This window comes from Triturus cristatus, chromosome 11, assembly GCF_964204655.1.
Source record: "Triturus cristatus chromosome 11, aTriCri1.1, whole genome shotgun sequence".
NCBI lineage: Eukaryota > Metazoa > Chordata > Amphibia > Caudata > Salamandridae > Triturus > Triturus cristatus.
In genome coordinates, this window is record NC_140594.1 from 47,835,371 (window position 1) to 47,856,811 (window position 21,441).

At 56.1% G+C, this 21,441-nt stretch overlaps 1 protein-coding gene across 1 annotated transcript in view; it reads left to right on the top strand.

Annotated features, from left to right (window-relative positions):
- The first annotated feature begins 9,469 nt into the window (after nt 1-9,469).
- Nucleotides 9,470-21,441, top strand: part of MMP17 (matrix metallopeptidase 17) — a 195,673-nt gene continuing 183,701 nt past the window's right edge. The window contains exon 1 of the mRNA XM_085633855.1: nt 9,470-12,063. Coding sequence (XP_085489981.1) covers nt 11,941-12,063 — 123 coding nt within the window. The 5' untranslated portion in view covers nt 9,470-11,940. The remainder of the gene's footprint in view (nt 12,064-21,441) is intronic.

Below are 21,441 nucleotides of genomic sequence, written 5' to 3' on the forward strand. Positions count from 1 at the left end.
CCCCAGTGCTCTGGTTCCATGATTGCCCCGGTGCTCTGGTTCAATGATCACCTCCAATGCTCTGGTTCCATGATCACCCGTGCCGTGCTCCCATGATCGCCCCAGTGGAATGCTATCATGATCATCCCTTGTGCTCTTGTTTCATGATCATCCCCTGGTGCTCTGGTGCCATGATCTCCCCGGTGCTCTGGTTCTTTGATCACCCTGGAGCTCTGGTTCCATGATCGGCCCCAGTGCTCTGGTTCCATGAATGCCCTCGGTTCCCTGGTTCCATGATCGCCCCCGTGCTATGGTTCCATGATCACCCCCAGTGCTCTGGAACCATGATCGCCTCAGTGCTCTGGTTCCATGATGTCCCCAGTGCTCAGGTTCCATGATTTCTCTCGGTGCTCTGGTTCCATGAATGCCAGCTGCCATGCTTCCATGATCTCCCTGTGCCGTGGTTCCATAATTGCCCCAGTAATCTGATTCCATGATCGCCCAGTGCCATGCTTCCATGATCACCTGTGCCATGCTTTCATGATCACCCCTTGTTCTCTGGTTCCATGATCCCCCCCGGTGCTCTGGTTCCACCATCGCCCCCAATGCTCTCGTACCATGATCACCCCAGTTCTCTGGTTCCATGATCACCCAGTGCCATACTTCCATGATCACCTGTGTGCCATGCTTCCATGATCACCTGTGTGCCATGCTTCCATGATCACCTGTGTGCCATGCTTTCATGATCACCCCTTGTTCTCTGGCTCCATGATTGCCCCGGTGCTCTGGTTCTATCATCCCCCCAGTGTTCTGGTTCCATGATTGGCCCCAGTGCTCTGGTTCCATGATCGGCTCCGGTGCTCTGGTTCCATGATTGCCCCCCAGTGCTCTGGTTCCATGATTGCCCCCGGTGCTCTGGTTCCATGATTGGCTCCCGGTGCTCTGGTTCCATGATCAACCCCAATGCTCTGCTTCTATGATTGCCCCCAGTGTTCTGGTTCCATGATCCACCCAGTGCTCTGGTTCCATGATCCCCCCGGTGCTGTGGTTCCATGATCCCCCCCGGTGCTCCGGTTCTATGATCCCCCTGGTGCTCTGGTTCCATAATTGCCCCCACCTGCTCTGGTTCCATGATCCCCCCCAGTGCTCTGGTTCCATGATCCCCCCGGTGCTGTGGTTCAATGATCCCCCCCCCCCAGTGCTCCGGTTCTATGATCCCCCTGGAGTTCTGGTTCCATAATTTCCCCCACTGCTCTGGTTCTATGATCGCCCTGGTGCTCTGGTTCCATGATCGGCCCCGGTGCTCTGGTTCCATGATTGCCCCCGGTGCTCTGGTTCCGTGATGCCGCCTGTGCTCTGGTTCCATGATGCCACCTGTGCTCTGGTTCCATGGTCACCTGTGAAGCTCTGGTTCTATGATCCCCTCCCGTGCTCTGGTTCCGTTATTGCCCCCGGTGCTCTAGTTCCATGATCGGCCCCGGTGCTTTGGCTCCATGATCTCCCCGGTGCTCTGGTTCCATGATCACCTCTGATGCTCTGCTTCCATTATCGCCCCGGTGCTCTGGTTCCATGATCATCCCGGTGTCATGCTTCCATGATCGCCCCTAATGCTCTGGTTCCATGATTGCCCCGTGCTCTAGTTCCATGATTGTCCCATGCTCTGGTTCAATGATTGCCCCCAGTGCTCTGGGTCCATGATCTACCCCGGTGCTCTAGTTCCATGATTGTCCCCCGTGCTCTGGTTCCATGATTGCCCTCTGTGCTCTGCTTCCCTGATCCCCCCAATGCTCTGGTTCCATTAACGCCCCAGTGCTCTGGCTCCATGGTCGAACCCGGTGCTCTGGTTTCATGATCGCCCCCGGTGCTTTGGCTCCATGATCGCCCCAGTTCTCTGGTTCCATGATCCCCCGGTGCTCTGGTTCCAGGATCTCCCCGGTGCTCTGGTTCAATGATCACCTCAGTGTTATGGTTCCATGATCATCAGCCGTGCTCTGGTTCCATGATGCCGCCTGTGCTCTGGTTCCATGATGCCACCTGTGCTCTGGTTCCATGGTCACCCGTGATGCTCTGGTTCTATGATCACCCATGATGCTCTGGTTCGATGTTTGCCCTCTGTGCTCTGGTTCCATGATCCCCCCCCCCAGTGCCCTGGTTCCATGATCGCCCAGTGCCATGCTTCCATGGTCGCCCCAATGCCATGCTTCCTTGATTGTCCCAGTGCCATGCTTACATGATCGCCCCAGTGCCATGCCTCCATGATGCCCCCAGTTCTCTGGTTCCATGATTGACCCAGGTGCTCTGGTTCCATGATCACCTCTGATGCTCTGGTTTCATGATAGCCCCGGTGCCATGCTTCCATGTTCGCCCTGGTGCCATGCTTCCATGATGCCCCAGTGCTCTCGTTCCACGATCTCCCCAGTACTCTGGCTCCATGATTGTCCCCTGTGCTCTGTTTCCATGATTGCCCCCAGTGCTCTGGCTCCATGATATCCCCGGTGCTCTGGTTCCACGATTACCATCTGTGCTCTGGTTCCATGATTGCTCCTGGTGCTCTGGTTCCATGATCCCCCGGTGCTCTGGTTCTATGATCCCCGGGTGCTCTGGTTCCATGATTGCCCCCGGTGCTCTGGTTCCATGATCCCCCCAGTGCTCTGGTTCCATGATCCCCCCCGGTGCTTTGGTTCCATGATCCCCCCGGTGCTCTGGTTCCATGATCGCCCCCGGTGCTCTCGTTCCATGATCGGCCCCAGTGCTCTGGTTCTATGATCCCCCTGGTGCTCTGGTTCCACGATCGCCCACGGTGCTCTCGTTCCGTGTTCCCCCCTGTTGTCTGGTTCCATGATCCCCCAAGTGGTCTGGTTCCATGATCCCCCAAGTGGTCTGGTTCCATGATCCCCCAAGTGGTCTGGTTCCATGATCCCCCCAGTGGTCTGGTTCCATGATCCCCCCCCCCCGGTGCTCTGGTTCCATGATTGCCCCCGGTGCTCTGGTTCCATGATTGCCCCCGGTGCTCTGGTTCCATGATCTGCCCCAGTACTCTGGTTCCATGTTCCCCCCTGTTGTCTTGTTCCATGATCCCCCTGGTGGTGTGGTTCCATGATCCCCACTGTGGTCTGGTTCTATGATCCCCCCCTGGTGCTCTGGCTCCATGATTCCCCTGGTGCTCTGGTTCCATGATTGCCACCGGAGCTCTGGTTCCATGATCGGCCCAGTGCTCTGGTTCCATGATCGCCCCGGTGCTCTGGCTCCATGATCGCCCCCTGATGCTCTGGCTGCACCTGGTCCCATGGTCCCATGATCCCGCTGATGCCCCTGGTCCCCCTGGTTGCCCCTGGTACCATGGTCCCATGATCCCCTGGGCGCCCCGGTTACCGCTAGTTCCATGGTCCCATGATTCCAATGGGGCCCTGGTTACCCCTAGTTCCATGGTCCCATGATTTCCCTGGTGCCCCCGTTGCCCCTAGTGCCATTGTCCCATGATCCCCCTGGTTATCTGGTTACCCCTAGTTCCATGGCCCCATGATGATCCCGCTGGTTATCTGGTTACCCCTAGTTCCATGGCCCCATGATCCCCCTGGTGATCTGGTTACCCCTAGTTCCATGGCCCCATGATCCCCCTGGTTATCTGGTTACCCCTAGTTCCATGGCCCCATGATCCCCCTGGTGATCTGGTTACCCCTAGTTCCATGGTCCCATGTTCCCCCTGGTGATCTGGTTACCCCTAGTTCCATGGTCCCATGATCCCCCTGGTGATCTGGTTACCCCTAGTTCCATGGCCCCATGCTCCCCCTGGTGATCTGGTTACCCCTAGTTCCATGGCCCCATGATCCCCCTGGTGATCTGGTTACCCCTAATTCCATGGTCCCATGATCACCCTGGTGATCTGGTTACCCCTAGTTCCATGGTCCCATGATCCCCCTGGTGCAGCGTTTGCCCTTAGTTCCATTGTCCCATGATCCCTCTGGTTGCCACTGGAACCATGGTCCCATGATCCCCTGGTTCCCTGGTTGCCACCGGTGCCCTGGTTCCCCCTGGTACCATGATCCAGTGATCCCCTTGATTCCCTAGTTGCCACTGGTACCTTGATTCCCCTGGTTCCCTGGTTGTCCCTGGTATCATAGTCCCATCATCCCCCTGATGCCCGGGTTGGCCCTGGTACCATGATCCCCCTGTTTGCCCCTCGACCCATGATCCCCCTGGTGCCCCAGGTCAGTGGTCGCATGCTCCCCTTAGTGAACTAGTTCCCCCTGGCCCCATGATTCTCCTGGTGTCCCAGTTGCCACTGGTGCCCTGGTTGCCCTGGGTCAATGGTTCCATGATCCCCTTGTGCCCTGGTTGTCACTGTTTCCTTGCTCCCCCTGGTGCCTTGGTTGCCCCTGGTACCATGATCCAGTGATCCCCTTGATGCCCTGGTTGCCCCTGGTACCATGATCCCCGTGTTTGCCCCTCGACCCATGGTCCCATAATCCTCCAGGTTGCCCCGGGTCAGCGGTCACATGCTCCCCTTTAGTGACCTAGTCCCCCCTGGCCCCATGATTCTCCTGGTGCCCTGGTTGCCCTGGGTCAATGGTTCCATGATCTAGGGGTGGCCTTGTTGTCACTGGTTCCATGATTCCCCTGGGCCCTGGTTGCCCCTGGTACCATGATCCCCCTGGGCCCTGGTTGCCCCTGGTACCATGATCCCCCTGGTGCGCTGGTTGCCACTGGTGCCCTGGTTCCCCCTGGCACCATGATCCAGTGATCCCCCTGGTGCCCTGGTTGCCCCTGGTACTATGATCCCCCTGGGTCATTGGTGCCTCTGGTGACCAGGTTGCCCCGGGTGCATTAATCACCTCTAGTTGCCTAATTGCCCCTGATCGATCCAAGTGCCTTGTCGCCGCTAGTGGACCTTTTTTCTCCCATTCCCTGGTTAACCAGTGTTGGTTGCCCACAGTGTGCCCTGGTCGCCCACAGTGTGCCCTGGTCACCCACAGGGTGCCCTGGTCGCCCCCAGTGTGCCCTATCGCCCAGTGTGTCCTGGTCACCGACAGTGTGCCCTGGTCACCGACAGTGTGCCCTGGTCTCTCACAGTGTGCCCTGGTCGCCCAACGTGTGCCCTGGCTGCCCACTGCAGGCCCTGGTCGCCCACAGTGTGCCCTGGTCGCCCCCGGTGTGCCCTGGTCACCCACAGGGTGCCCTGGTCGCCCCCAGTGTGCCCTGGTCGCCCCCAGTGTGCCCTGGTCACCCACAGTGTGCCCTGGTCGCCCACCGTGTGCCCTGGTCGCCCACAGTGTGCCCTGGTCCCACGGTGCCTCTTCAGCTGGCCCCCTGTCTCGGACCATGTTCCCCCACCCCCTCATCGGAGCACCTGCACTCAGGCCCCTGGCCCCCCTTTCCCCTCCCAACCCGCTCAAATGCCCGTCTTTATTTCAACAGGATGTACATTCCCAGCTGCCCCACTGGCCTGCCCCCTCTCTGCCAGGGAGCTCTGAACAGAGTCATGAAGGCTCTTTCAAGGTGAGAACGGCATGCCCCCCCCCCCCCACACACACACACGCTCCCCCGCCCTTTCACTATCGCTCTTCTCGGGTTACCTTTCCCTTTACCCTCTGTCCTGACTCATTAATTTCCTTACACCTATCTGTCTCTCTCTTCCTCCTACTCCGCATCTTCTCCGGACCATTCTCTTCTCCCCTCATATTATTTCCCTCTTCCCTACGAGGCCCTTTTTCTCCTTTTTAGCTTAACTTTTGTTTGTCCTCTTCTTCCTGCCCCTTATCTTCTGCTCTTCCTCCTGTCTCAGCCTTTTCTCCTGCTCCTGGTTTTATCTGTCCCCTCTTCCTGTTCGGTTTCTCCTCTTCCTCCTATACTTCGTCTTCCCCCACCCCACCTTGTATTCCGTTATTTTCTCTACCTCCTTCTCCGCATCTTCTCCTCTTCCTCCTGTCTCTTGTGATCTCCCATTTCCCCGCCTTCCTCCTGCCCTCTTGCCTGTGGTCCGCATCTTCTCCTCTTCCTCCTGTCTCTTGTGATCTCGTTGCACTGCCTTCCTCCTGCCCTCTTGCCTGTGGTCCGCATCTTCTCCTCTTCCTCCTGTCTCTTGTGATCTCGTGGCACTGCCTTCCTCCTGCCCTCTTGCCTATGCTCCGCCTCTTCTCCTCTTCCTCCTGTCTCTTGTGATCTCCCATTTCCACGCCTTCCTCCTGCCCTCTTGCCTGTGGTCCGCATCTTCTCCTCTTTCTCATGTCTCTTATGATTTCCTCCTGCCCTCTTGTCTGTGCTCCGCCTCTTCTCCTCTTCCTCCTGTCTCTTATGATTTCCTCCTGCCCTCTTGTCTGTGCTCCGCCTCTTCTCCTCTTTCTCATGTCTCTTATGATTTCCTCCTGCCCTCTTGTCTGTGCTCCGCCTCTTCTCCTCTTCCTCCTGTCTCTTATGATTTCCTCCTGCCCTCTTGTCTGTGCTCCGCATCTTCTCCTCTTTCTCATGTCTCTTATGATTTCCTCCTGCCCTCTTGCCTGTGCTCCGCATATTCTCCTCTTCCTCATGTCTCTTATGATTTCCTCCTGCCCTCTTGTCTGCGCTCCGCCTCTTCTCCTCTCCTGCCTTCGCCCTTCTTCGGGTCCTGTTGCTCTGTTTTCGGCTCGTCTTCCCGTCCTTTCTCTTCTGTTTCTCTCTTCTCCTGCTCCTCTAGTCTTCCCCCTCATGTTCTCCTCTTCCGTTTCCCCTCTTGTTCTCTCTTACTATCTTTCTTCTCATCTTCGTCCTTCTCCTCTTCCCCTCGTCTCCTTTTCTTCTCTTCCTTCCCCTCCTCTTCATCCTGTCCTTCCTCTTTCATACCTTCTATTCTCCCGTCGTTTATCTTCTCCGCGTCATCCTGCTCCTACTTTTGTGCCTTCTCCTCCTTTCTCATCTTCCTCATTCAATTCACAGATTCTTCCTCCTTACTTCCCTTTATTTGTTTTCCTTTTTCCTTCCCTCTATCCCTTCCTTTCCCCTTCTCTCTTTCCTCTGTCATCCCTCTCTTCCTACTATCCACCCTCTTCTCTCATGTTTACTTATATCCCCCTTTCGTTCCTTTTCACCTTTTCACTTCCTCTTACTCCTTCTTTTCTCCTCTTCCTGCTCCTCTTCCTCTTCCTCCGCTCATCCACCTTCTCATCTTCCTTCCATTCATATTCTCCACCCCTCCCTTTTTCTTCACCTCGTCTTTCTGTCCTTTCTTCCCTAATTCTATCTCCCTTCTTTTCTCCTCTCCTCGTCCCCCAGCTCCTCATTTTCTCCGTTTCCTTCTTCACTTCCTCTTCACTCTCCCACACTCGTCGTCATCTCTCTGTCGCCCCCACATACACTTGCTCCAGTGAGCACCATTTTCCTGCAGGGCTCCAGCCAGCTCCCACCAGCCGCCCCACCTCCCCCCGCCTCCTCTCCCTTCCTGCCGCCATCTGCAGCCCCACAGCTCCTGCCTGCCTCGAAGACTTGCCATATAATCCCCTATGCAAGCTGAGTCCTTTCATTTACGGGGACCCCCCCCCCCCTTCTCCAGCTGTCCCCGGACCCCGCCCAGGCCCCTCCTCACCGAGTTTATTAACATCTCTCCCCTTCAAGCAGCTCACGAGCTGCACTGCTTCAGTCTCGGTGGGAGAATCAGGATCCGGTGAACCCCTCGAGCCCACCCGAACATGAAGGGGTGGCTTACCCTGCACCCCTGGATATGAACGAATGACTTGGAGCCACTGCACCAGGATACAAGCTGGACGGTGCCCTGCACCACTGGATATGAATGGGTGACACCTGTAACCTACGATCCTGAACATGAAGGGGCGACCCCGAACCCTGCACCCCTGGATGTGAAGGAGTGACTTGGAACCCCGGTCCCTGGATAGAGGGTGGCGGGTACCCTGCACCCATGGTTGTGAAGGAGTGACTTGGAACCCCTGAATAGAGGGTCCATGGATATGAATGGGTGACACCTGTAACCTACGATCCTGAACTTGAAGGGGCGGCACAGCGCCCGGCACCCCTGGATTTGAAGAAGTGACACCTGGACCCCTTATCACTGGATATAAAAGAGTGACCCCGTACCCTGCACCCCTAGATGTGAAGGAGTGACACTTGGACCCTGTATTCCTGGATATAAAAGAGTGACCCTGTTCTCTGCACCCCTAGATGTGAAGGAGTGGCAACTAGACCCTGTATCCTTGAATGTGAAAGAGTGACCCCGTACCCTGCACCCCTGGATGTGAAGGAGTGACAGCTGGACCCTGTATCCTTGAATGTGAAAGAGTGACCCCGTACCCTGCACCCCTGGATGTGAAGGAGTGACACCTGGACCCTGTATCTCTGGATATGAAAGAGTGACCACGTACCCTGCACCCCTGGATTTGAAGGAGTGACACATTGACCCTGTATCCTTGAATGTGAAAGAGTGACCACGTACCCTGCACCCCTGGATTTGAAGGAGTGACACATTGACCCTGTAGCCCTAAATATATGAGTGGGTCCGTGGCCTGCGCCCCTAAATGTGAAGGAGTGACACCTGGACCCTGCATCCTAGGATGTGAAAGAGTGGCCCGTACCCTGCACCCCTAAATGTGAAAGCGTGACAGCTGGACCCTGTATCCCTGGATATAAGAGTGACCCCATGCCCTGCACCCCTGGATGTGAAAGAGTGACACCTGGACCCTGTAGCCCTGGATATGAAGGACAGACGCCTGTACCCCTGGATATGAATGGCAGACGTCTGTACCATGTACCCCTGGGCATGAAGGACATACGCTTGTACCCTGCACCACTAGATGTAAAGAAGTGACTTTTGGACCCTGTATCCCTGGATATAAAAGAGTGACCCGTACCCTGCACCCCTGGATGTGAAAGAGTGACATCTGGATCCCTGGATATAACAGTGACCCCGTACCCTGCACCCCTGGATGTGAAAGAGTGACACCTGGACCCTGTACCCCTGGATATGAAGGACAGTGACCTGTACCCCTGGATATGAAGGACAGACGGCTGGAGATCTGGATATGAAGGACAGACGCCTGTACCCTGCACCCCTGAATATGTAGGAGTGACACCTAGACACTGTATCTCTGGATAAGAAAGAGTGACCCCGTACTCTACACCCCTGGATATGGAGGAGTGACACCTAGACCCTGTATCCCTGGATATGAAAGAGTGACCCCGTACCCTGCACCCCTGGATATGGAGGAGTGACACCTAGACCCTGTATCCCTGGATATGAAAGAGTGACCCCGTACCCTGCACCCCTGGATATGGAGGAGTGGCAACTGGACCGGACCCTGCACCCCTGGATATGAAAAATGTGTCCCGTGCCCAGCACCCCTCGAATTAAAGGGGTGACACCTGTGCCCTGTATCCCTGGATATAAAAGAGTGACCCCGTACCGTGCACCCCTGGATGTGAAAGAGGGACACCTGGACCCTGCACCCCTGGACTTGAAGGACAGACGCCTGGGTGTCCTCCCCGGCTCTGCATGTGAGCTCTGCCCGGTACTTCTTCAGAATCCCCGGATGTCCACATGAAGCGGCTTTTCCCGCCAGTTTGATCATCCTTGGAGACATCGAGCCCTCGCCTTCAACCCCGATAGACAAGGGTCCGTGCACCCCTTGCAAGGGAGGCCGCCCTGCAGTAGTGGAAAAGCAGGGGGCCTCTGCCTTTAGGCTTCCTTTAATTCATCTCTGGATAAGCAGGGGTCTCCTCTGGCCTGCTTCCTCTCCTCCATTCCTGGATAGGCAGGGGTCCTCTCTGCCCTGCTTCCTCTCCTCCACCCCTGGATAGGCAGGGGTCTTCTCCGGCATCCCTGGATAGACAGGGGTCCTCTCTGCTTCCTCTCCTCCATCCCTGGATAGGCAGGGGTCCTCTCTGCCCTGCTTCCTCTCCTCCATCCCTGGATAGACAGAGTCCCCTCTGCCCTGCTTCCTCTCCTCCATTCCTGGATAGGCAGGGGTCCCCTCTGCCCTGCTTCCTCTCCTCCATCCCTGGAAAGGCAGGGGTCCTCTCTGCCCTGCTTCCTCTCCTCCATCCCTGGAAAGGCAGGGATCCTTTCTGCCCTGCTTCCTCTCCTCCATCCCTGAATAGGCAGGGGTCCTCTCCTCCATCCCTGAATAGGCAGGGGTCCTCTCCTCCATTCCTGGATAGGCTGGGGTCCTTCTCTGCCCTGCTTCCTTTACTTAGGCAGGGGTCCTCTCTGCCCTGCTTCCTCTCCGGCATCCCTGGATAGGCAGGCGTCCTCTCTGCCCTGCTTCCTCTCCTCCATTTCTGGATAGACAGGGGTCCTCTCTGCCCTAGTTCCATTACCTCATCTCTGGAGAGGCAGGGGTCCTCTCTGCCCTGCTTCCTCTCCAGCATCCCTGGATAGGCAGGGGTCCTCTCTTCCTTGCTTCCTCTCCGGCATCCCTGGATCGGCAGGGGTCCTCTCTGTCCTACTTTCTCTCCTCCATCCCTGGATTGTCAGGTGTCCCCTCTGCCCTGCTTCCTCTCCTCCATTCCTGGATAGACAGGGTTCCCCTCTGCCCTGCTTCCTCTCCTCCATCCCTGGACAGGCAGTGGTCTTTTCTGCCCTGCTTCCTCTACTGCATCCCGGTATAGACAGGGGTCCTCTGCCCTGCTTCCTCTCCTCCATCTCTGGATAGGCAGGGATCCTCTCTGCCCTGCTTCTTCTCCTCCATCCCTGGATAGGCAGGGGTCCTCCCCTCTCCAGCATCCCTGACCAGGAAGTGTCCCTTTGCTGCCCTGCGTCCTCTCCTGCATCCCTGGATGCCCCTGGCTCCCAGGCACACACGCAGATGCTGCATCTTCCTGCTGCATCCCTCGTCCAGCAGAGGGTTGTCTGAGCCGCTGCAGCCCCGGATGTGAGACATGCCCGTGCACACGACACTGCTGGATGTGAGGAGCGCTGCGCTCCCCTGCGCTCTCGGAGTGCCAGGGACCGCTCGCACTGCCAGGGATGCTGTGAACTCCCGTAATCCCGGCTACTGCTGGCCTCTGGATTGTGCTGCGGGCTCCGGATTTGGGCGCCCCTGGATGTGAAAAGACACTCGCGTCTCCTCTACCTCTGGATCGTGCGGTGGGCTCCGGGTTTTGGCGCCCCTGGATGCGGGGAGACGCTGTTTCCTCCTGCGTCCCTGGGTGTGGAGAGACGTTCCTACCTTCTGGACCCCTGGATGTGAGGGGACACCCCTGCACCCCCGGATGACAGAGGACAGTCCTGCACCCCCGGATGTGAGGAGACACTTCTGCCCCCTGTACCCCCGGATGTGGAGAGACGTTCCTACCTTCTGTACCCCTAAATGTAAGGAGAAACTCCTTCTTCCTGCACCCCCGGATGTGAGGGGACACTCCTGCACCCCCAGATGTGAGGGGACACTCCTGCTCCCCCGGATGTGAAGAAATGTTTCTCTCTTCTGCATCCCTAGATGTTTGCGAGGCGCCGCTGTCTCCGTTGCTTCGGGGGTGAAGGGTCACTCTGCCCCCGTTCTGGTGCCCGCGGATTAACCTCGGACTTTCATCTCTAAGAAAGCAAGGCAGCAACTTTCCCCTGGATTTTGGGGTCGCCTCAGAGGCCGTTTCTTGGATTTGCACTTTTTGGGACCACAGTTTGGGATTTCTCCTGGGTACCAGCCCCTCGCTGGTGTGTTCTGTCTCCACCCTCAGACCTGTTGGGGGGCGCTTGGCCCCTGCGCCCAATATTCCCACGTGAGATCCCTCCAAGGGAGGAGGGTGGCTGAGATTACAGGGTGATGTGACCATTGGAGGGAAATGTGACCATTGGAGGGAAGTGCGAGCGCCGCTGGATTTCGACAAAGGATTTGTGATTTTGGTGACTTTTTCTTTTCGATGCCTCGTGTCTTTGGGGTCCAGCAGCGGGGATGCGGCTGATATTTGGGGCGCTGCCCCCCTGATCCAGCGGGTAACCCCCTCCCTCCCCGACACACAGCTCAGGAGAGCGCCTCTGAGACCAGCATGGTGCTGGCCGTCTCAGCCCAGCCGCTGCCCCGGGAGATGCTGCTGCTGGCCCTGGTGATGTGCCTACACGAAGCCTTCGGGGCGCCTGCCCCCTCCGCCGAGGACCTCCTGCTGGGCGTCGTGAGTATCCACTTGTGATCTGCGACACTTCGGGGGTTTCTAAAGCGCCTTCTTATACACACCTGCAAGCGCTAACAGAGCAGACCCTGGGCGGAAGAGGACGCCAGTTCACACTACCTGCGCGAGCCTGCGCGAGCTTACACTAGCACAAATGGGGACACTAGTCCACACCAGCCCACACTAGTCCACACTACTCCGCACTCACCCACACTACAGGCACCCACCTACACTAGGACGCACTAACTTACGCGCCCCGCACTAGCCTACACTACCCCATTCTAGCTTTTCTCTATACCCCACTAGTCTACACTAGCCCACACAAGTTTGCACTAGCCCGCACTAGTCTACACTACCCTGCACTCGCCTGCACTAGTCTACACTGGCCCACACTCACCTACACTAGCCCACACTAGTCTACACTAGCCACACTAGCTCACACAAGTTTGCACTAGCCCGCACTAGTCTACACTAGCCCACACTAGGCACACTAGTCTACACTAGCCCGCACTCATTTACACTAGCCTGCACTCACCTACACTAGCCTGCACTCACCTTCACTAGCCCGCACTAGGCTACACTAGCCCCACTAGTCTTCACTACCCTGCACTCACCTACACTACCCCACACTCACCTACACTAGCCTGCACTAGCCCACACTAGCCTCACTAGTCTACACTACACCAAACTCACTTACACTGGCCAGCACTAGTCTACACTAGCCCACACAAGTTTGCACTAGTCTGCACTCACCTATATTACCCCGCACTCACCTACACTAGCCTGCACTCCCCTATACTAGTCTACACTAGACCCACTAGTCTTCAGTACCCCGCACTCACCTAAACTACCCCACACTCACCTACACTAGCCTGCACTAGTCCACACTAGCCTCACTAGTCTACACTACACCAAACTTACCTACACTAGGCACACTAGTCTACACTAGCCCTCACTCACCTACACTAGCCTGCACTAGTCTTCACTACTTCGCACTCACCTACACTACCATGCACTCACCTGCACTAGTCTACACTAGCCTCACTAGTCTTCACTACCCCGCACTCACCACTACCATGCACTCACCTACACTAGCTACACTAGTCTACACTAGCCTGCACTCACCTACACTAGCCTGCACTAGCTGCACTAGTCTTCACTACTTCGCACTTACCTACACTAGCCACACTAGTTTACACTACCCCACACTCACCTACACTACCATGCACTCACCTACACTAGCCGCACTAGTCTACACTAGCCCTCACTCACCTACACTAGCCTGCACTAGCCACACTAGTCTTCACTACTTCGCACTCACCTACACTACCACTCACTCACCTTCACTAGCCTGCACTAGTCTACACTAGCCGCACTAGTCTTCACTACTCTGCACTCACCCACACTAGCCGCACTAGTCTTCACTACTCCGCACTCACCTACACTAGCCACACTAGTCTACACTAGCCGCACTAGTCTACACTACCCTACACTCACCTACACTAGCCACACTAGGCTACACTAGCTGCACTAGTCTACACTACTCCACACTCACCTACACTACCACGCACTCACCTACACTAGCCTGCAGTAGTCTACACTAGCCGCACTAGTCTACACTACCCTACACTCACCTACACTACCATGCATTCACCTACACTAGCTATGCTAGCCTACACTACCCGACACTCACCTACACTACCATGCACTCACCTACACTAGCTACACTAGTCTACACTAGCTGCATAAGTCTTCACTACTCCGTACTCACCCACACTAGCCGCACTAGTCTTCACTACTCCGCACTCACCTACACTAGCCACACTAGTCTACACTACCCCACACTCACCTACACTACCATGCACTCACCTACACTAGCCACACTAGTCTACACTAGCCGCACTAGTCTACACTACCCTACACTCACCTACATTAGCCCGCGCTCACCTACACTAGCAGTCAGCAGTCTACACTGGGACGCACTAACCTACATGCCCGCACTAACCTACACTACCCCACTCTAGCCTACCCTATACCCCCACTAGCCTACACTAGCTTGCACTAGCCTACACTAGCATGTGTAGGCCTACACTAGGACACACTAACTTACACGCCCCACTCTAGCCTACCCTATACCCCACTAATCTACACTAGCCCACACTCATCTAGACTAGCTCGCACTAGCCTACACTAGCATGTGTTAGCCTACACTAGCACGCACCAAACTTCTCTACCCCCACCCTAGTAACACTAGCCCACACTACCTCCACTAGCCTACATTCCCACGCACAAGCCTCCACTAGAACACACTAACCTACTCTACTCCCACACTAGTCTTCACTACCAAGCACTAGTCTTCACTACATCCACTAGCCTACACTAGCACGAACTAGTACACCCAGGCTCACTAGTCTACACTTGCCCCCACTAGACTACACTAGCTCTCACTATCCTACACTATCACTTGTTAACCTACACTAGCCCGCAATAATCAACACTAGCCCACGCTAGACTACACTAGCCCTCACAAGCCTAAACTACCCACACTAGCACGCAACAGTCTCCTCTAGTACTTGTTAGCCTACGCTAGCACGCAGTAGACTACACTAGCTCTCACTAGCATGCACTAGCCTTCTTGTCTTCAAAATAGCTCTCTTTACAAGCCTGCACTAGCCTTCCCCAGCTCACGCTAGCTCACAGAAACCCACACTAACCGGTTCTTGCACACAAGATCACGCTTTACAAGCCTGTACTAGCCTTCCCCAGCTCACGCTAGCTCACAGAAGCCCACATAACCGGTTCTGGCACCCAAGATCACTCTTTACAAGCCTGCACTAGCCTTCCCCAGCTCACGCTAGTTCACACTAATCGGTTCTGGCACGCAAGATCACTCTTTACAAGCCTTCCCCAACTAACGCTAGCTCACAGAAGCCCATACTAACCGGTTCTTGCACACAAGATCACTCTTTACAAGCCTGTACTAGCCTTCCCCAGCTTACGCTAGCTCCCTTACCGAGCTCACGCTAGCTCACAGAAGCCCACACTAACCGGTTCTTGCACACAAGATCACTCTTTACAAGCCTGTACTAGCCTTCCCCAGCTCACGCTAGCTCCCTTACCGAGCTCACGCTAGCTCACAGAAGCCCACACTAACCGGTTCTTGCACACAAGATCACTCTTTACAAGCCTGCACTAGCCTTCCCCAGCTAACGCTAGCTCACAGAAGCCCACACTAACCGGTCCTTGCACACAAGATCACTCTTTACAAGCCTGCACTAGCCTTCCCCAGCTCATGCTAGCTCACAGAAGCCCACACTAACCGGTTCTGGCACACAAGGTCACTCTTTACAAGCCTGTACTAGCCTTCCACAGCTCACGCTAGCTCCCTTACCGAGCTCACGCTAGCTCACAGAAGCCCACACTAACTGGTTCTTGTACGCAAGATCACGATTTACAAGCCTAAACTAGTCAACGTCAGCACATTCAGTCCTAACGTCGCCGATGCTAGCCTGCACTACTAGCCCTCGCAACTCACACTAGACTCTTTCTACTAGCACCTGCCAAGGCTGTCCAATTCTTCTCTAGCCATTGCTAGCCCGTGCTAGCCCGCTCTAGGGCACATTATCCAGCAATGGCCTGCTGTTTCCAGCATTAGACGTCTTAGTGAGCCTGTACTAGCCCACACTTGCCACCACAAGATTGACCAAGACCTTACTAGCCCAAAGAAGCCCCTACCCAGCTCACGGACCTACAACACTAAGTATTGCACATCATTCTATAGCGCCTCAAATCAGACGCACACCTTTCTGTCATAGCCAGATTTACTAGACTAGCCCAGACCGCACTAGGCTACGGTAGCTTGAACTTGACGCACTTCCGCTACAATAGCTGACGTCACTAGCCTATGGTACTTAAACTAGACGCCTATCCACCTGCACTAGTCTACTTGGCAAGGATGTACTAGACCAGACTAGCTTACACCAGAGCCCCCTTCACTGTTACACTTAACCACGCAGCACTAGCTTGAACTAGGTGTGCACCCCCTGCACTAGCACACTCGTGTCTACTGCATGAGGCCACTCACACTTGAAACCACCTGAGCTATCCTGCACCTATCCCGTCCTCGCCTAACCAGGGCACCAGTTTACCCCGAACAAGCCCACAACACCTGAGCATGTTACACATCAGCCTGCACTAGTCCACCCACACCAGCTCACAGTAGCCCACCTTAGCCTGCACTAGTCCAGCCACACCAGCTCACAGTAGCCCACCTTATCCTGCACTAGTCCATGATGACTCACAGAAGCCCACCTTAACTTGCACTAGTCCAGACTTGCTCACAGTAGCCCACCTTAGCCTGCACTAGTCCACCCACACCAGCTCACAGTAGCCCACCTTAGCCTGCAGTAGTCCACCCACACCAGCTCACAGTAGCCCACCTTAGGCTGCACTAGTCCAGCCACACCAGCTCACAGTAGCCCACCTTATCCTGCACTAGTCCATGATGACTCACAGAAGCCCACCTTAACCTGCACTAGTCCAGACTTGCTCACAGTAGCCTACCTTAGCCTGCACTAGTCCACCCACACCAGCTCACAGTAGCCCACCTTAGCCTGCACTAGTCCACCCACACCAGCTCACAGTAGCCCACCTTAGCCTGCACTAGTCCAGCCACACCAGCTCACAGTAGCCCACCTTAGTGTGCACTAGTCCACGACAACACACATTTGCCCACCTTAGCCTGCACTAGTCCATGATGACTCGCAGAAGCCCACCTTAGCCTGCACTAGTCCAGACTTGCTCATAGTAGCCCACCATAGCCTGCACTCGTCCACGGTGGCTCACTTGGGTTTCCACCAGTCCTCACTTACCCCTAGAGCCCCACAGCCAGCAGTGGTCTGCACTAGCCCTCCCGTGCCCTCAGTAGCCCACATTACTACTCCAAGGCGCATGGGAACCATGTGTACACCTGTGACGCGGCCTTTGAACTGTGTGACCCTTTGAAGGGGGTACACACTGGGGCAGCCTTTAGTATGGACGAGCAGGGCCATGGCCCAGGGCGCCGATTTCCCGAGGGGGCGCCGCTTAATGTGATGCGAACAGCAGCGCCCGTCTCTTCTTGCTCTAGCCTTGTCCCTGCCTGCTCGTTTCTGTGATGCCAGTTTAAAGTGGTTTTGGCCTAACGGCTAGGGCGCTCGACCTCGGACCTGGAGGAACTGGGTTCGAGGACCTGGAGGAACTGGGTTCGAGTCTCGGTAACGACGCTAAAACATCCTGTGATTCTGGGCAAACCACTTAATCTCCCCGTGCCTAACAAAAAAAATGAATGTGTGTCCTCATGTAACGTAACTGGTGCTATGTAAAGCGCTCTGATACCTGATTGGATTCGGGTCAAGTTCGCGCTATATAAAACTCTGCAAAAAAAAAAAAAAAATCAAACCGCGGTCGATGTTTGTAATCCCTTCCTTGTCCTTCCTTCACCCTCTGACCCCTGCTGACACATCAAAGAAACCATCATCTGATCTGCGTGAGGGATTTATATGAGCTGAGGGAGGTCCGGAATGTTTGTGGTTAGGGGGCAGGCCCTGCTCAGCCAGGTACTGACCAGTGAACGACCAGTGAACACAAGAGGGACCCCCTGCTGCCTCCTTTAATTTACTACCATCAGCAAAGCGCCACATCTCTCTCTGACCACGCCCGAGGCGCTATCTTAGCAAAGACCAACCCAGGAAATGTGAGCCAGAGTGAGAAATTGGGGCAACGTAAAGGAGGGGGCCAGGGGGGAGGGGGTGGGGCCTTGTCACTGAGTAGAGTGTAACGCAGGGCAGAGCCGAGAGTCACCCAGACAGGGAAGAGCTTGGTCACAGCCCTGGCACCGACAGAGTGCCACCCACACAGGGCAGAGCCGAGTGTCACCCAGACAGGTTAGAGTCGACTCATAGCCTTGGCACCTAGACGACTGACACTTAATTAGAGATGGCAGAGCCGGGTATCGTCTAGACAGGGTAGTGGGACAGAGCCGAAGCACACTCGACTCGAGTGTCACTCAGACAGGGCAGAGAGCGGGACAGAGCCGAGTGTCACTCAGGACAGAGAGTGTCGCCCAGACAGGGCAGAGAGTGGACAGAGACGTGGCACCGAGCCGAGTGTCACTCAGAAAGGGCAGTGGCGAATGGCATTCAGACAGGGCAGACCCAGGTGTTACTCCGACAGGGCAGAGCCGAGTGTCACCCAGACAGCGAAGAGCTTGGTCACAGCCCTGGCACCGACCGAGTGTCATCCAGATAGGTTAGAGTCGTCTCACAGCCCTGGCATCTAGCCGAGTGTCACTCAATTAGAGATGGCAGAGCCGGTTATCGTCTAGACAGGGTAGTGGGACAGAGCCGAAGTACCGACCCGAGTGTCACTCATACAGGGCAGAGAGTGGACAGAGACGTGACAACGAGCCGAGTGTCACCCAGAAAGGGCAGCGGCGATTGGCATTCAGACAGGGGAGACCCAGGTGTCACTCCGACAGGACAGAGCTAAGTGTCACTCAGACAGGGCAGAGAGTGGGGCAGAGCCGTGGCACCCAGCTGAGCACTTCCTCTACCCGGATGAGCCTATAAGGGCTTCTGAATAAAACTGCAAGTTGAGGGGTGCCGGGTGAGGGATGGGTGAGTGGGGAGGGTGGATAGAGCGAGTGAGAGGCCAGGTAGGCGAGGGGAGGGAGGAGCGAATGCGCGTTGATTGGCTGAGGGGGCGAGTGAGCGATGCAAGGCCTGGGTGGAGACTGGGTGACGGAGTGAGGAACTAAGTGAGTGGTGTAGCGCTGAATGTATGAGGTGTCCCGTGAGTAGGCGCTTTGTGAAAACAGACCTGAGGGGTGAGTGAATGATAAACACGGTGAGTGCCTTCGTGAGTGTGAGACTGCGAGGACGAGGTGCCACGTGAACTGGAAGCACTCAGTCAATGTCCCACTCAGTGACCAAGGGCCGGACCAACCCGGGAGGGCCTAGGTGAGGTGCTTAGTGTAGAGGGGCTGAGTGAATGAGGGGCTGGGTAAGGGTGGTACTGAATGTGGGAGGGTCCGAGTGAGCGCTCACTGAGTGTCCTTCCAGACTCCACTTTGCGAGCTAAGAAGCTTTGTTATGGGGGGAGGGGGTATTCAATGAACGGAGAAGCCTTCCACTGGGAAGGGGGTGTATGGGAAGGGGGTGTTGTGGGTGGCGTTGGGGGCACAATCGCAGGAACATGAATCAAACATTCAAACAGTTCTGAACCAGACCAACAGGCGAAGATCTCGCAGACACCCCAATGCGCAGGTCACCCCAATCTGCTACGATGACCTTCTGTCACTATTAACCGTTGAAGCCCACCCTGGTGGACTCCACCCTTCGGCCACCTCCCTTCGCCCCAACACACCCTCCTCTGCCCTTCCCTGGCGTGCATTGAAGTCCTGCCCCCGTGTCAGCGCCAGCAGTTAAGCCTAGTTTGTACGAGCTCCCCATAACCACTGCACCCCGGATCTAAAGGCCGCAGTCACCCCGCCATGGCGCCCCAAGTGACACCGGGGCCCTTCAGGATTATGATGCGCTCTCCGAGGCCGGCCCGGGCCCCCGAAGCTTCCCACGGCCCTCTATTGCGAGCTCTATGAGAACCACGAGGGTTCCCAAAGACGCTGAGGCCTCTCTCAGGGTCGCCAGGGCTCCCCAAGTGCCACACGGGCACCCAGTGCAGTGCTGGGGCGCTCCGATGCCCACCAGGGCCACCAAAGGCCACCAGGACTCTCTGAGGGCGGCCATAGCTGTCCGCGGATTCACAGAGATCTACAGGGCTCACCAGCAGTCTGAAAGGGCCACCAGGGCTCCCCAGGGGCCACCAGAGATCCTCAAGGGGCCACCAGAGCTCCCCAAGGACCACCAGTGCTACCCAAGGGCCACCAGTGCTACCCAAGGGCCACCAGAGCTCCCCAGGAGGCCACCAGAGCTCCCCGGGGGGCCACCAGAGCTCCCCAAGGGCCACCAGTGCTACCCAAGGGCCACCAGTGCTGCCCAAGGTTTGCGAAACCCCACTCCACTGCCACGGTGTGCTTTCAGAGCCATGCTTCCATGGGGTGCTTTCAGAACCCTGCTTCCATGGTGTGCATTCAGAACACTGCTTCCATGGTGTGCTGTCAGAGCCCTGCTTTCATCGTGTGCTTTCAGAGCCCTGCTTCCATTGTGTGCTTTCAGAACCCTGCTGCCATGGTGTGTTTTCAGAGCCCTGCTTCCACGGTGTGCTTTCAGAGCCCTGCTTCCACTTTGTGCTTTCAGAGCCCTGCTTCCATGGTTTGCTCTCAGAGCCCTGCTGCCATTGTTTGGTTTCAGAGCCCTGCTGCCAGGGTGTGCTTTCAGAGCCCTGCAGACATTGTTTGGTTTTAAAACCCTGCTTCCATGGTGTGCTTTCAGAGCCTTGCTGTCACGGTCTGCTTTCAGAACCCTGCTTGCATGGTGTGCTCTCAGAGCCATGCTTCCATGGGGTGCTTTCAGAACCCTGCTTCCACGGTGTGCTTTCAGCACCCTGCTTCCATAGTGTGCTCTCAGAACCCTCCTGCCATTGTTTGGTTTCAGAGCCATGCTTCCATGGTGTGCTTTCAAAATCATGCTTCCATGGTGTGCTTTCAGAGCCATGCTGCCAGGGTGTGCTCTCAGAGCCCTGCTGCCTTGGTCTGCTTTCAGAGCCATGCTTCCATGGTGTGTTTTCAGAGCCCTGCTGCCATTGTTTGGTTTCAGAGCCATGCTTCCAGGGTGTGCTTTCAGAGCCCTGCTTCCACGGTGTGCTTTCAGAACCCTGCTTCAATGGTGTGCTTTCAGAGCCCTGCTGCCATTGTTTGGTTTCAGAGCCATGCTTCCAGGGTGTGCTTTCAGAGCCATGCTTCCACGGTGTGCTTTCAGAACCCTGCTTCCACGGTGTGCTTTCAGAACCCTGCTTCAATTGTGTGCTTTCAGAGCCCTGCTGCCATTGTTTGGTTTCAGAGCCATGCTTCCATGGTGTGCTTTCAGAGCCATGCTTCCACGGTGTGCTTTCAGAACCCTGCTTCAATGGTGTGCTTTCAGAGCCCTGCTGCCACGGTGTGCTCTCAGAGCCCTGCTGCCATTGTTTGGTTTCAGAGCCCTGCTTCCATTGTGTGCTTTCAGAACCCTGCTTCCATGGTGTGCTTTCAGAGCCATGCTTCCGTGGTGTGCTTTCAGAGCCCTGCTGCCACGGTGTGATTTCAGAGCCCTGCTGCCAGGATGTGCTCTCAGAGCCCTGCTTCTGTGGTTTCAGAATCCTGTTTCCACGGTGTGCTTTCAGAGCCATGCTTCCATGGTGTGCTTTCAGAACCCTGCTTCCATTGTGTGCTTTCAGAGCCATGCTTCC